Source organism: Cyprinus carpio, chromosome B5 (assembly GCF_018340385.1).
Source record: "Cyprinus carpio isolate SPL01 chromosome B5, ASM1834038v1, whole genome shotgun sequence".
Classification (NCBI taxonomy): domain Eukaryota; kingdom Metazoa; phylum Chordata; class Actinopteri; order Cypriniformes; family Cyprinidae; genus Cyprinus; species Cyprinus carpio.
The window spans coordinates 33,827,762-33,842,700 of record NC_056601.1 but is presented as its reverse complement, the minus strand read 5'-3'; the positions used below and the strand labels follow the sequence as shown (position 1 = coordinate 33,842,700).

General features: G+C 32.3%; 2 protein-coding genes across 3 annotated transcripts; both read left to right on the top strand.

Annotated features, from left to right (window-relative positions):
• Positions 1-2,939: 2,939 nt before the first annotated feature.
• Positions 2,940-8,603, top strand: LOC109062288 (diamine acetyltransferase 1-like). 2 transcript variants are annotated; one of them, XM_019079376.2, is made up of 6 exons: positions 3,049-3,293; positions 3,963-4,014; positions 4,093-4,176; positions 6,637-6,738; positions 6,829-6,869; positions 7,777-8,603. In XM_019079376.2, the coding sequence occupies exons 1-6, from the start codon at positions 3,228-3,230 to the stop codon at positions 7,945-7,947; spliced, it is 516 nt and encodes a 171-aa protein (XP_018934921.1). In that variant the 5' UTR covers positions 3,049-3,227; the 3' UTR covers positions 7,948-8,603. The 2 variants fall into 2 exon arrangements, with proteins under 2 accessions (XP_042579185.1, XP_018934921.1); XM_042723251.1 differs by having other exon boundaries at positions 2,940-3,293; positions 6,637-6,869.
• Positions 8,604-9,779: 1,176 nt separating this feature from the next.
• Positions 9,780-14,829, top strand: LOC109062289 (diamine acetyltransferase 1-like). The gene is made up of 7 exons (XM_042723464.1): positions 9,780-9,815; positions 13,122-13,211; positions 13,313-13,364; positions 13,490-13,573; positions 13,790-13,891; positions 14,313-14,353; positions 14,544-14,829. Exons 1-7 carry the CDS (start codon positions 9,780-9,782, stop codon positions 14,709-14,711), a joined length of 573 nt encoding a protein of 190 aa, XP_042579398.1. The 3' UTR covers positions 14,712-14,829.
• Positions 14,830-14,939: the final 110 nt, after the last annotated feature.

The following is a 14,939-nucleotide window of genomic DNA, read 5'->3' as shown; positions in this document are numbered from 1 at the left end:
ATATTTAACTAAGTTAATGTATTAAAACTGAAATAAAACTAATAAAAACTATAGAAATATTAAATAAAGAATGACAAAATTGCAAACATTTTAAAATGAAAATCAAAAATTTCACTTATGCGTAAAAACTAGAAACCTTGGTCTAACGCTAGCTTGCTCTATTCTTTTTCTATTATATCTGTTTTATTTTTATTTATTATATAATAAAAAATAAAAAACCTAGCTATGTGTGCTGTGTTCATCTAACTGAGACTTGTTATAGCACTTGCATATCATTGCTCTTTTGAATGCTATCTACAGAATGCTATCTAAAACACAAATGGAAATCTGTCCCAACTATGTCTATAGTTTATCATTAATCATTAGCAATGGAAATTCATTTGTCAAAGTTGTGCGAATCCTGAATCTACAAACATGCATGAAGTTATTAGTCTGACAGTAGATGGCGATGTAGAATCAGCTTCATTTATAGCACAACCCCAACAAAACAGATGTTTTTCTAAAATGAAATGTGTGAGAAGTCAACAGTTTCGTGCTTTGCAGCTGCTGTCATTGCACTACACTGAAACTGAGACTAAATTACAAGCGTGACATGACAGGAAACACGGGACTGTTTTTAAGGAAAGGCCTGCATTACTGCAAACATGCACAGCTGCAATAACAGTGTCACGCTGCTAAAGACTAGATAAGGCTGTTTCTTTACCCAGTCCCAGACAGATGTTAAGGCCAAAAGTGCAAACGTATGAAATAAAGCTATGCATGTGGGACTATGCAGCTATTGATTCTTTAACTATTGCAATTTGAGTCTTATTAAATCTTAAGTTGAACTGAACTAGTGCTTCAAATGATGTTTTTATAAATGTACTCCAAGGTATAATTATGTAATACCAGGTTTTCCACAGTCATAACATCTGTAAATGTCAAGAAAATTTGTGATTTTAGCCTTTAGAGAAATAATTGAAATGAATAAAATCATAATGTCTTGGATGTTTCTGTAGTGAATATACATTTTTGTATTTTCATCGAGTAGGAATTGTATTTTTCTGCATAAAATCTTTCATAAATTGCATATTTAAAATGCTAAAATCCAGTAATACTTAGTGGGAAATTCGTGAAAATTAATCAATCGTGAGAAACAGGAGCTTTGTCATACTTCAGATCTCTAGAAATAAGACTAAATCCAGTTTCTCAAAGTGTTTAAATGCTATTTCAGATCCTTTTCCATTCTAGGACAAAGCCAGTTGAAAATAGATGTGACAAAACTCATCAATATGCAGACGTTTGCCATTTTTTGTCTTTTGTTTTTGCAGCACTGCTAAAAATGGATATAGATTATAATGTTCCCTATTATTAATCTCAAAATAGCCAGAACAAAGGGACCCGTGTCTTTAGTATTGTGGAAACGTTTGCTCCCCAGAGAGCAGATTTTACTGTAATACTCTGTGTTTTTGTGTATGCAGTAAAGGTCAGTCACATGTTCGGGTCAAAGGTGTGGTGCAAAAACTCTGGAAAGTTTTCCATGAATGTGCTGTAAGTGTCATGCGTCAAGGAAAATGGACAAATCAGTATTAAAAGTCACTCAGGGCAGGATATTAGCTGTATTAATACATTAATATGTCATCCAGTTGATTGTGCAAACAGTTTTCCATCATCCGCACCCGTTCAGTCGTTATTTTAAAGATGTTTTTGTGTGAAGCATGTAAGAAAAATACATTTCCAGATGAGCAGCAAGGATTGTGAGACATGGCAGTTGATGAGAAATATCCGGAAGCTGTGCTTTATTTAGACTTTTGCCTTAAGTGTAGTTTTCAGAGTTGTGTTGACGATACAAAAGAGCACGTCATTTTTGCCCTGATTCATGGAAGTGTATGTATAAATTCACAGGCAGGCTTCCCTCAATCTTCAGAGATGTATTCATATTCATGATTCATGATGACGTTTAAACCTTTGTTTCAGAATTTTTGGGAAAGTGATGCATCGACTATCTAGGTTTTGACTTTTATTACTATTATTTATAATTTATTTATACTGTTCATTTATATTAGTATTATTTAGTTTTTATTATTTGATTTATTATATATTTTTATATTTGCTTAAGTTCATATTTATTATTTATTATTATTTTATTTATACTATTATTTATTTGTTATATTTATATTGTTTATAATGTTACTTTACCTGGTATTATTTATAGTATTTAATAGTGTTTTTTTTTTTTTTTTTTTTTTTTTTTTTTTTTTTTTTAATTGACTGATATTTAACTATTTCGTGATTTTTTTATGTTTTTATTTTTTATTTTTATTTTTTTAATTAGATTTGCTTGTTTAAAAAATACAAATATGCATTGACTTTCTAGGTTTTGGCCTTCCTACTATTACTTTTATTACTAATGTTCAGAATTTATCTATACTATTATTATTTCTTTTTATTTCATTATTCATTTTATATTTCTATATTTATATTATTACTTACAATGCTATTTATATTATTTATTAATTTTATATATTTTTTTATAATTCTTATGATATTAATTGAGTGATGTTTGACTTTTTGTGATTAAATAATCCACTTTATTAGCAGAAGTGTCGTTAGTAAAAGCTGCCGACAGTCTTGTCAGTTATTTATTGCTGAATTTCTTTTTTCAGTTTTTGTAAAATGTATATTTATTTTCATGCACATTTTTATTTTTCTGCTTTCTAGATATGCATATAGGCCTCTTTGTATTATAGAATAATATAATTGTCAAATATTAAATCTGTTTGTGCAATTGTAATTGCATTGCCCACAATTTGTTAGATTGCATAAGCAAATTCAAAGGTCTGCTTTATTTGGTATATCAGGATCCTTGTTTATACAGGACATGACCTTTGCATGATCTGCAGTTTGAAAGTGAAGTACATAAACAGCGATCCTTCCAGAATGATAAACATTAACCCATGCTGCTCTGAGTGAACAAACAGGATACTTTTTTTCAGGAAGGACCCAATGCAAAGCAGGTTTTCTGGGAGTGGCCTGAAGGTTTCTGCCCCTCCTGAGCATCAATAAAAGGTGGAAGCGTTGCAGCTTTGAGCTCAGAGGATGCTTCAGCACACCAGCCACTGGATGCCTTTCCAATCTCAGGCCTATAGCTGAGGGTGAGCCCCTGAGAAGCGGATGAAGAAACAAATCTTACTACGTTTCACATACAGAGGACTAGTCAGCAAAGGAAAAAAGAGCAAAAGAAGAAAATGGCCAAATTTATATTACGGAAAGCTGAACCCAAGGACGTGTCTGACATACTGCGACTCATAAAGGTATGAAATTCAGTTTGATTGATGCTATTTAAGGCATTTTAAAGCTGTGTAGCTACACCATAAAAATGATTTTTAGAAGTTGTAAATAAAGATTATTGGAGTATTTCAGCTTTACTTTAATTAAATGTCTAACTTGCAGTTTCTTTGTAGTCTTATTTATATATATTTATGCATGTATGTATTTATTTATTGTTAGAATTATTTTTATTAGCTATTCTATTCTATATTTGTATTATTTAATTTTTATTTGTAATTTATTTAAATGCATTTATTTAATTTATACTGTTATTTATTTCTTTATAATATTTATATAATGACTTTTATTGCTATTATTATTTATATTATTTAATGAAGGTAAAGAGTTCAGGCAGTTTAAAGCTGTGTAGCTACACTGTAATTTTTCCCCCCCAAAGTTAATTTAAGTAAATTAAGATACAAGTCAAGAAAACAGTATTTCAGTCTTTCTACTTCAAAATAATGTTTAATTTAATCTGTTACTTGCTATTTCTGTATGATAGTGAAATTTACTAGCAATTTCTGAGTGATTTTATTATTTTATTTTTTTTTTACCTTAAATTTTGTGATGATGAGTTGAGATCATGAGTTACAGTACTAGTTAGTAATCCCAATTTTAAAACTTTTCTAAACCTGAATATGCTTGTTTCATAGGAACTGGCAAAATTTGAGGAAATGGAAGATCAAGTTATTCTTACTGAGAAAGGTAAGCAAGTACAATGACTTTCTCACAGTGTGTAACTTGTTCTTCGCTCTTCTAATGGCTGGTTTTACTCCTGTGTAGATCTGCTGGAGGATGGGTTTGGAGATCATCCGTTCTATCACTGTATGGTGGCTGAAGTGCCCAAACAGCACCAGAGTGCCGATGGTAAGACTACACCTGTGCTGCAGCTCTGTGATTCAGTGCACGATATGTCGTGCTGTTCTGCTTTTGTTTCCGGATCAGGTTGAAGCGAGCGCATCAGGAGAGTGGAAATTCCCACCCACACTTGATTTACCAAGAGTGTTTGTGTGCATAATGATGCAAAACTGTGTTTGGAAACACTTTGCACTGCAGCGTGCATGTTACACATTCTGTAAACAGGAAGTGCATGTAGTTCATTACTACTAGTTCACCCAAAAATGAGATTTAAGGAATAGTACATTTGATAAATTTAGCCATATATGTATGGTTTTCTTATTCAGTTTTTATTTTTATTTATTTTTTCTTAAATCAAGACCTGAGAAGCTTGTTTCCTGACATTTTTGCTAATCAACAAGTGGATCATCTGATCACAAATAGTCAAATAACAGTCACCAAAAAAATTATAAATAACATAAAAAAATTATTAAATATAAGTAATAATAGCAATAAAGGTAATATAAATATTATAACTAAATAAAAGTAGCACAAATAAAATAAAACAATGATAGTATACTAAATTATAAATAACATAATTCATATAAAATAATGTAAATTAATGTAAAAATAATATAAATATAAAATAATAGTATATATAATATAAGTAAATAATAATGAAAGTTATAAAAAAGTGTCAAAACCTATAAAGTCAATTAATATTTATATTTTTTTTAAAACATTTTTCCAAGAAAAAAAAATATCGGTCAATAAAAGTAATACAAATTTTAAATAAAATCATTTAAAAATATCAGAAGAATTCATTCCTTCCTAATTTAAACCTAATTTAGAGGAACAACTAGTTTATTTTACTGACCTCATTAGCAGACCTTTTTTTCTTTTAAAAGTAAAGTCACTTAATTCTGAGACTTTAATTTCAGAACACAAAACTAGTTGTTTTAACATTAACGTAATGACAATAAACATTAACACAAGTTAACATTTTGCTTCTCAAATGAATGTGTCTTGATTTAATGTAAAATGTAAAATCATTTTATTGAACTAGAAAATAATGTTTTTTTTATTTTTTTTGTGGTGCAACAACTTAAATTTTGGTCTATTCCTACTGTACGAATTCCAAAAAGTCGGATCGTATTGCATGTATGGTTCATATTGGAGCTTGAGAGAAGTGGTCACTATTTGAGAATTCAGCTTATGCGAAATATGAGGGACATTAGAGTGAGTAAATAATGCCAGATATTCATATTTGGGTGAACTATTTATTAAAGAAATGCTGTAACATGAACACTGGAATCTGAAGTGTCTTTTTTTGTGAATCTGAACATTCATCACAGAGAATTTGAGTTGTTTGACATGTGCCAAGAACGCTCATCCAATCCCCCTCTGTAATTTATTGTCTTCAGGCTACAGTCTCTTGCTTCGCCATGTACATTGCCCGTGGCGTGTACATGGATGGGCGGGGAGGTAACTGAAAGATCGCTTACAATAGCGTAACATATACAGTAAACCAGAGGTAAGGCCACAGCAGCTGGGACGTCCCAGCCTCACACCACACTACCATACGGCCCAAACTAACAGCTGTCTGCCAGACGCACCATACAGATGTGTTTCCATACTCACAGCTAGGGATGGGAATCGCCGGGAACGAACGATTCAATGAATCAATCTTTTAGAACTTTGAGGACAAACAAAGGGACAGTGTTTGGAAAACAATTCTAATTGCCATGACAACGGAAATGTTTCTTTTCTAGCTACATTCCGTCAAAGTCTTTCAAGTATGTTTTGATTCCCAACCCTACTCTGCTGCACTGCAAGAATTATTTTCTTACTTGGTATTTTTGTCTTGTTTTCCAGTACAAATGTCTAAACATTCTTAAATTAAGATATGTTTACATGAGAAGCAAAATGACATAAGATATTCAGAAAAATGCATAAAAAATGACATAAGATATTAAGAAAAATGCATTCAAAATGACATAAGATATAAAGAGAAATGCATCAAAACTAAAAAAAAGTGAGTTTTTGGATAAAGGGGGGGGGGGGGGGGTCTGATGGGGGTTTGGCAATCTGCCAGTGGAGTAAAAAAAAAACAATAATTTTATATATAATTGTAATGTAATATACTTATATAAATTAAAAATATATTATATTATATTATTCTATATTATATTATGTTTCTCAAGTAATTGTATCTTGGTTTATATATTTGTTCTGGAAAACAAGACAAGATTGCGAAGTAAGCCTAGTATAAACGTTCAAATCAACATAATAAAAGTGAAAAGAAAAAGTGAAATGATGGTTTAATTGAAGATGTGACTCCTGGAATGATGTGGTGTATGCGAGGGTTGTGATGCCAATAATCCCACCTGAAATTAATTTCAGCAAACCAAAGCAAATTGCAAAACAACAGCGATTTTGTAGTGCCATTGTCCTGCTGGAAACAATAGAGTGATTGAAGTGTGTTTCCAGGTCATGTGATCATTGGCTTTGCCATGTATTATTTCACCTATGACCCCTGGATTGGGAAACTGCTCTACTTGGAGGACTTCTACGTCATGAAGGAGTTTCGGGGTATGAATGTGACCTTATATAATGGTGTTATCAAATTGTTAGAATTAGAGACACTGTCATGTAACACACTTTTCCTTCTATTAAAATTAGGTTTTGGAATTGGGTCCGAAATCCTGAAGAAACTGAGTCAGGTACGTTTAAACTTTCTTCATGCATAATCAAAAATCTATCTGTTCAGATCACATAGATACCATTGTGCAAAAGAAATGTGCTTAGTTGTATAGATTGTGCACTTGTAGTGTACTTCAGATCTTATTAGTATATAAATATATTCACAACACACTTAAGTACACTTAAAAAAAGTGCACTTTGTAATAATGTCAAATTAAAAGGTTTACTTTAAAGTACATTTTAAATTAATTTTTTTTGTCATGCTTTAAAAAACATGTCAATTTATGTCAAATTATAATATTCAATAGAAATTTTATTAATGTAATATTTTATTTTTAATATATTTTAAATTTATTAATATTCATGTTTAGTTTCTGTTAAATTTTATAATTAAGTCGTGTTTTTGAATCCCTTTTTTTGACAATTTTTGCATTTGTTTTAATTTAATTTTATTTAAATATTATTTTTAAGTACTTTTGAATTTAATTGCAAATAACATGCAATTAAGCGTCCAAAATATTACATTTAGTTTGAACTTAAATATGTATTTTTAAATATATACACTGTAAGAATTTTTTTTTTCAAAGTTGTTAAAAAAAACATTGTTTTGAGTACTTTCTTCTTAAAAATATCCACATTTAATTGAATGTGTTACTTGCTGTTTCTTTGTAATTGTTTATGTAACTTCTGAGTGAAAATGGTTTCTATATCAACGTTTTTTATGAACTATGAACCTATGAACTTTTATGCTAAGTAGAAGTGTACTTCTTTTTCACGAGGGTACCAAAGCTCAAAGTTTACCATGCTAGTTAATAATTAGTCCCAGCAGGTTAACATTCCAGCATTATACAGCACCTCTAATCTTCTCCTGGCAGTATATCTTGTACTCAAATCGGTTTTCTCCAATCATTGACTGGTTTTCTGCAGACGGCGGTCAGGACTCGGTGCAGCAGCATGCACTTCATCGTGGCGGAGTGGAACAAACCCTCCATCGACTTCTACAAGCGGCGCGGAGCGTCTGATCTCTCGCTGGAGGAAGGATGGAGGCTCTTCAAGATCGACAAGCAGAACCTGCTCAAGATGACCAATGAGGAGTGAACCGATAGTCAGGAGGAAACCCACTGCAGAAAATCCTCTAGTGTTGTGTTCAATCTATGATTGAGCCTCTGGAGTGGACAGATCTTCAAAAAAAAAAAATCATTTTAAAGCCTTCAGGATGTGATGTTACATCCAAAACCTTTCATTCTTACCCATAATTCGACTGTCCCCTTTATATGTCATTGGCCTGGTTTAGACTAAACCAGGATTAGGCCATAGTTCATTTAGGACATTTAAGTAATTTTTATTAACATGCCTTAGAAAAAAAAACATTACTGGTGTGCATCTTGAGACAAAACAAAGGCACTAATTGGTTTTGAGATCTGTCAGTGCAAGTTTATTTAAGTTGAAACAGCTCAGAATTACATTTTAGTCTGGGACTAGGCTTAAGCCTAGTCTGTGAAACCAGGGGATTGTGTTTTTATGATAAGTTTAAAATCGCTTACGAGTGAGATCTTCAGATGTGTAGTTTTCATAATTTTGAAAGATTATATTCTTGTTTTAAAGCAAGAAGATACATTAAGATATCTTCTTTTCCTTTGTGAATTAATAATCATGCAATTTACTGATGTTTATATAGACGTGGCATATTTACTTCTTCAACACTTCAATCTTAAATTATACTGAACATATTCAAATAAAATGTTTAGAACATATTTCTTTTACTCTTTATTCCCTCATCTTCTTTTTTCATTTTTGACATAAGATCTAATGTTTCCCCATTTTAGCAATTCTACCACGTCACGACCATGTTAACACATTACAAGTAATGCAAGTTACGTAATCAGATTACTTTTTTCTAAAAGGTAATGCATTACTTTTTAAATTAACAAGAAAATATCTGAATTACTTTTTTAAATAAGTAACGCTAATTACTTTGTTAAACCATTTATTGCCTGACAGCTCTCCTGTCCCCATGCTGAGAGAAATCAGGAGTAAGTGCAGAGGTGTTGTGCGTGCTGTGGAAACATGATGTTACTGTAGTTCTAGAACAAATATGAACATGCATTAACTCATCTCACCTGCAAAAACACAGATTCAGTATTCCTCAGAATGAATAAAAACTGTGAAATGCAAACTCAGAATATGACACAAACCTGCAGAAATAAATGTAAAAAAAAATCCCATTTTAATAACCAATGTCTTTGCTGATGGCCTTTTGATGATCCGATTTAACCATACTAATGAGCAAAAATAACTTAAGATAAACATATATGCTTAGCAATGGTGTTGACTGATACATTTGCACATAGTTTTAGGCATGTTTGTTTTATTTACAACTTTAATTTACAACAATTTTCCCCACTTGTCTGTTTTATTAGATTGTGTTTTTTTATTTTTGGTGTTTGATCATATTTATGATTTTAAAGTGTTGTATTTGTGTTGGTGTTATTGTTGTGTTGAGATGTTTTGTAGTTTGTTCTTTGTTGCAGTCTGTTGTTTGTTTGCGTTGCTCTCCGAGAGATTCCTGAGACATTCCTGGGAACAGATCCAAACTGAATGAGAGTTTCATGCTTATTTGTAAAGGCCTGTCCATTATTGCATGTGCTGCTGCTGCTGCTGCGATTGTTCTGTTTTATTAAACACTGTGATGTTTTATCTTAGACAGTCATCAGTGATGCAGGTTTTCTTTCTTAAATGTCGCAGTTGTGCATTTGTCTGGACTAAAGGAAACACAAAGCTGTGAAAATAACAATGGCTTCCTGCCCGGTGACCTCTAAGACATCCATATGCCTTAAGATGTTTATTACAATTTTTCAATAGGTCAATACCTTATTTTCCAGTTATAAGAAAATTGCATAAGTGCTTTTGTTGGGTGGAGGGTCCTGGAAATGACGGCATATCCATGTCGTCAGAGGAAACCTCCTGTAAGTCTCCCAGACAAGAATTCCGACTGAGAGCGGATGTGAATGAGTCAGTGCTGATTATATCCCATTCACAAATACAGTCCGGCTCATGGGCTGAAACTGGAATCGGATAAACACTAGAGATGCTTGTGCACATGTTCAGAGAGAGTAGCTTGTAGTTTCTTAACCCTGTGAAGCCTGACGTCAAATAATAGTCAGAACATTTTTTTAAATTAATTTAAAATATATTTTAAAAATATTTTAGAAATTTTGCATATGTTTTACGTTTTATATCATATTTGATAAATCAGGCTGTTAAAGTATGATATAGTGAAAACACCTCTTTTTTTTAGAGAACTAAAATTAGCAATTTGATGCAGATGCTGATATTTCTATAATGAAATTCTGATGCTTGTGATGTAGATCAGTGTAAATCAAAATATAGCAGATACTTACATAAAACAACTCTATAACTCTAATATGTCTTAGTAAGATGATATTTAAATGCTTCGTTTTGATGATCCAAACATAAAACGCAATGCAATCCAATAATGATTAAGATATGGACAAATAAATGTTCCCCAAAAGCCTGGTGATCATACTGTAAGTGATACACTTGAACATGGTTTTTCTCAAAAATGATGTCTGGAATCTGGATAATCAAGTAAATCTAAGTTGCTGCAGTCCAGTAAATGTTTATTTTGATATATTACTAATAATATCAAGGTTATTCTTACATTTCAATCAGTAAAGATCTCATAGCAAAAAGACACATGAACCGTGAGCTGAATGTGGATGTATGTATAATTATACTTATATAATATTAATAATTTAGAGGCTTTAGAAGTGTGTGCATCCAATATCATACAGTAATCACTATGGGGTTGAAACATATATCAACAAAGCATCATATTGTATTACTGGCTTTGTGCTTTAAGTTTGCACTGCATACACATTGCATTGTATGCATTTTGCATTGCAAAGACAAATCCAACTTTACTCTTGGAGTAAACATCATGCACATCCACTATTTGGCACTTTAAACAATAATGCATAGGCAATTTCACATCTATCCTCTATTTACATGGTGTATAAAATGTTATTCAGTTTCTAAGACTGATCATAGCTTTTTAAGGCAAGGTGAATACTATTCTTTAGTTATTTAAGGTTACTCTGCCTTTGAAATGTCTACAATTGCACACACGGCAATGATGCATGATATTACTGCCTCTGTAACTCAATATCTAATAGTGGCATCAATCTCCATTATGCCGTGTTTATCAATAGTTGCTCATCCAAAGATCTGTTTCACATTTCTAAGGAGACACACAGACAAAAATAGCATCATCACCATTCAGTAACAATAACAGCTTCTCTAAATCTACAAAGAAAGCCTCATTGTCACCTTTGTTTCAATGTAAATGATAAATATGGGAACATTATTTTAATATATCCTGTTTTCCCCCAACAATGCATTGAATCTACAATATTTATGTTATATAACAATATCCTCCTGCTCTATTCTTGTGAATGAAACAACAGCGTTTGATCTCACACATTTGTGAAGTTTGCGTGGCTGTTTCTGCACATAAAACATAAACGCATGTAAGTTTGCTCACTAAGTAAATGAAAGTAGAAATTTTATTTTTGAGAGAACTATTCATTTTAATTCTAGCTTAGCTGCCAATTATGAAATCACATGCAACTAAAAATGAAGTTAGAGGTAAAAATCTGTGATGTTAGTTTTCTAGACTACACGGCAGAGCTAACCATCTGTCATCAACCTTAATGGGCAAAGCATGAAAACATCATAACTAACAATCAGTAATTACAAGTACAAGCTAGAACTTTTGTTTGGCAACAGGCTTTTGTGCAAACTGTGAAATATGTTGTTCCTGTCTTGGCTTGATATTATGACACCTAAGGGCGAGGTGTAACCCACTGGAGACTTTATTTCTCTTTGTGCTGCAGTACTTCCAGTGTTTAAGGTCCCTATAAAAAAGTATTATAATGATAGTAGTTGTGTCCCAAATTACGCACTATGCACTTATTCTATGTACTCAACTGTCTAGTGTATGAATAAGGTTATGTTATCATCATTAACATCAATGTCAACATGTTGTCAACAACGAAGTCTGAGAGCTTTTTCCAGTTATTAGAGTGCATCATCTGGGAATTGGCATCATCTGGGCAGTGTGTGAACACACTAATACATTATTTATACTAAAAACAGTATAGAATAGTGCATAAGTATGCAAATTTAGGGCACACCTAGAATGTGACAATGCTACTGTACTTTGATATGGTCCAAAAGTCTAAAATCTGAGATTAAACTCAAATTAAACCAATTTTGAAATATTTAAAACAAAAGGTAAAGATATATATATGTGTGTGTGTGTGTGTGTGTGTGTGTGTGTGTGGTTTGTTTGTTTGTGTTTGTGTGATGTTGTGTGTGTGTCTGTGTGTGTGTGTGTATTATATATATATATATATATATATATATGTATATATATATATATATATATATATATATAAAATATTTAGTGTGCCAGACAATACAGTCATCAGAGTTTCATGTCAGTTTTTCCATTTAACTTTTAACTCTAATTGTTGTGCATTCAAATTATATTATAATTAAAATGTATTCTTAAAATGTAACTATTTATTGAAAATACTATAATAAATACTGTAACTGATTGTTAATAAATTGTATTATACATATAATAACTAACTATTATTAAATAATTATTTATTAAATTAATAATCATTTATTTTACTATTATTATATTGTTTTTTTTTAGGTTTTTATTTATTTATTTTTCTGTTTTTTTTTGTTTTTTTTTTTTTTTTTTCACTCATTGTTGTGCTAGCAGTGAGCTTAATTAATTTATTTTATTATTAACAATTTATTAACTTAATCAATTATAATATTTGGTTAGAAGTGGTTTGTGTTCTCTCAAGGGCCACAAACTAATTTGTCTGAAAGGCTGAAATATTTATAAACGCCTCATATTTCACTGGCTGGCAGCCTTCTTCTTTGTTCTGGTTCGTACTGGTTATCCTGCTGAAGTCTACTACTGATGTAGGTCAGATCTACTCAGCACTTCCGGTTGCTGACGTCAGAGCGCCGCGCTTATAAATAGCGCAGGAGCGCAGCTCTGAGACAAAGCGCTTCCTGCGATTTCGGACTTAATGTGATTCCTCGCGGACAGGGTTAGAAACCCGGACTTTCTGCTGAGGGTAGCCCCCTTGGAACCGAATGAAGAAACAAATCTTACTGCTTTTCACATACCGAGGACTAGTAAGAAAAGGGAAGAAGAGTAAAAGAAGAAAAGCCCGCCAATTGCTGCTTTTATTCTTCAGAAAATGGCCAATGCCGAGGCCAAGGACGTGTCAGACATACTGCGACTCATAAAGGTACGAACGCGACGCGTGGCGTTGTTTTAAAGCGATTATTCGTTGACGATGTTTACATGTTGGTGTTTGCGAAATAATTTACGCTATTTAATTGATTCTAGGAACTTGCGAAGTTTGAGGAAATGGAGGAACAGGTCGTCCTGACCGAGAAAGGTAACGTTACGACCGTTATTCGCTCTTCGAATCCAAACCGTAACGTTATGCTTTCCATGTAACGTGATATATACATACATAATATACGAATTAATCTGATTATAAGACGCTTGTTTATTTTTCAGAGCTGCTCGAGGACGGTTTCGGAGATCATCCGTTTTATCACTGCGTCGTCGCTGAAGTACCGAAAGATAAACAGTCCGTTGAAGGCAAGCCAAAAACATCAGCGTTAACTTACTCACAAAAACACCGGTTTATATCATGGATACGGTGTTTGTTACAGTTTGTGTTTTGGAAATGTTACTTTATCCCTCTGCGTCACGCGTGACGTCAGAGCCGCTGAATCAGAATCCTGTAATTTTCCTCTTTCTCTTCTTTTTTTTTTTTTTTTTCTCCTTCGTGCTCGTGTGTGATTTCCACTTCAGGTTATACAGTGGTTGGCTTTGCTATGTACTACTTCACCTATGACCCCTGGATTGGGAAGCTGCTTTATCTGGAGGACTTCTATGTGATGAAGGAGTTCAGAGGTCTGAAGTGATGCCACCTGTTTCCACTTAGTACATGTACACTTCTAATTATAGTAACAATCATATGCATGTATGTATTTCTACTAAGAATTATGTTGATTTTAACACACACACATTTTATTTATAGTAATGGCAATATTAATGTGTAACTATACTGATAATTCTTGTATTATACTGCTATTATTTGTTACAAAAATGGAAAATATAATAATTTTTTTATTATTATTATTATTTTTTTATTTTTATTTTAATTTTACTGATAATTATTGTTTTTTATTGTAATAATAATAATTAATATTATTTTGTGTGTATGTATTTCTAATGGATAATAATAATAATAATAATAATAATAATAATAATAACAACTTTGATTTAACGAATATTTGTTCCTTTTTATTAATTTTTTGCTGGTTCCTTTCAGGTTATGGGATTGGCTCTGAAATCCTGAAGACGCTGAGTGAGGTACTTATAAATCATTACAACCTAAGTTTTAAAACATTTAAAATGGGCATTTTTAATAATTTAGAAAAAAATTATGATAATTCTATTCTAGGTCTAACCCTCGTGTGTGTGTGTGGATATTTAAAACTCCTCAAATTAAGTTTTTCAAAACTGAGCAAGTGACATACTTGATTTCTGTCGTTGTCTGCAGACGGCAGTGAAGACTCGATGCAGCGGCATGCACTTCATCGTGGCCGAGTGGAACACGTCGTCCATCGAGTTCTACAAGCGGCGCGGCGCGGCTGATCTCTCGCACGAGGAGGGGTGGCGTCTGTACGAGATCGACAAGTGCAACCTACTCAAGATGTCATCCAAGTAGACGCCAGCGCGGGAGGAAACCTTCCATAGAGGAGGATCATGATTACAGCTATTGTTGTGTAGTCCATTAATCACACCTGTAATGTATCGTTAATAAATAAAGTTTATACTCCGAGAAACACCAGTTCGGTTGGATCCGTATGTTAACCCTGTTGTCCCCATTAAAGAAACACTCTTTAAAATCTCATTTTATTTCACTTCAGACTTCTCTTTAGCTGGCAAAGTTATA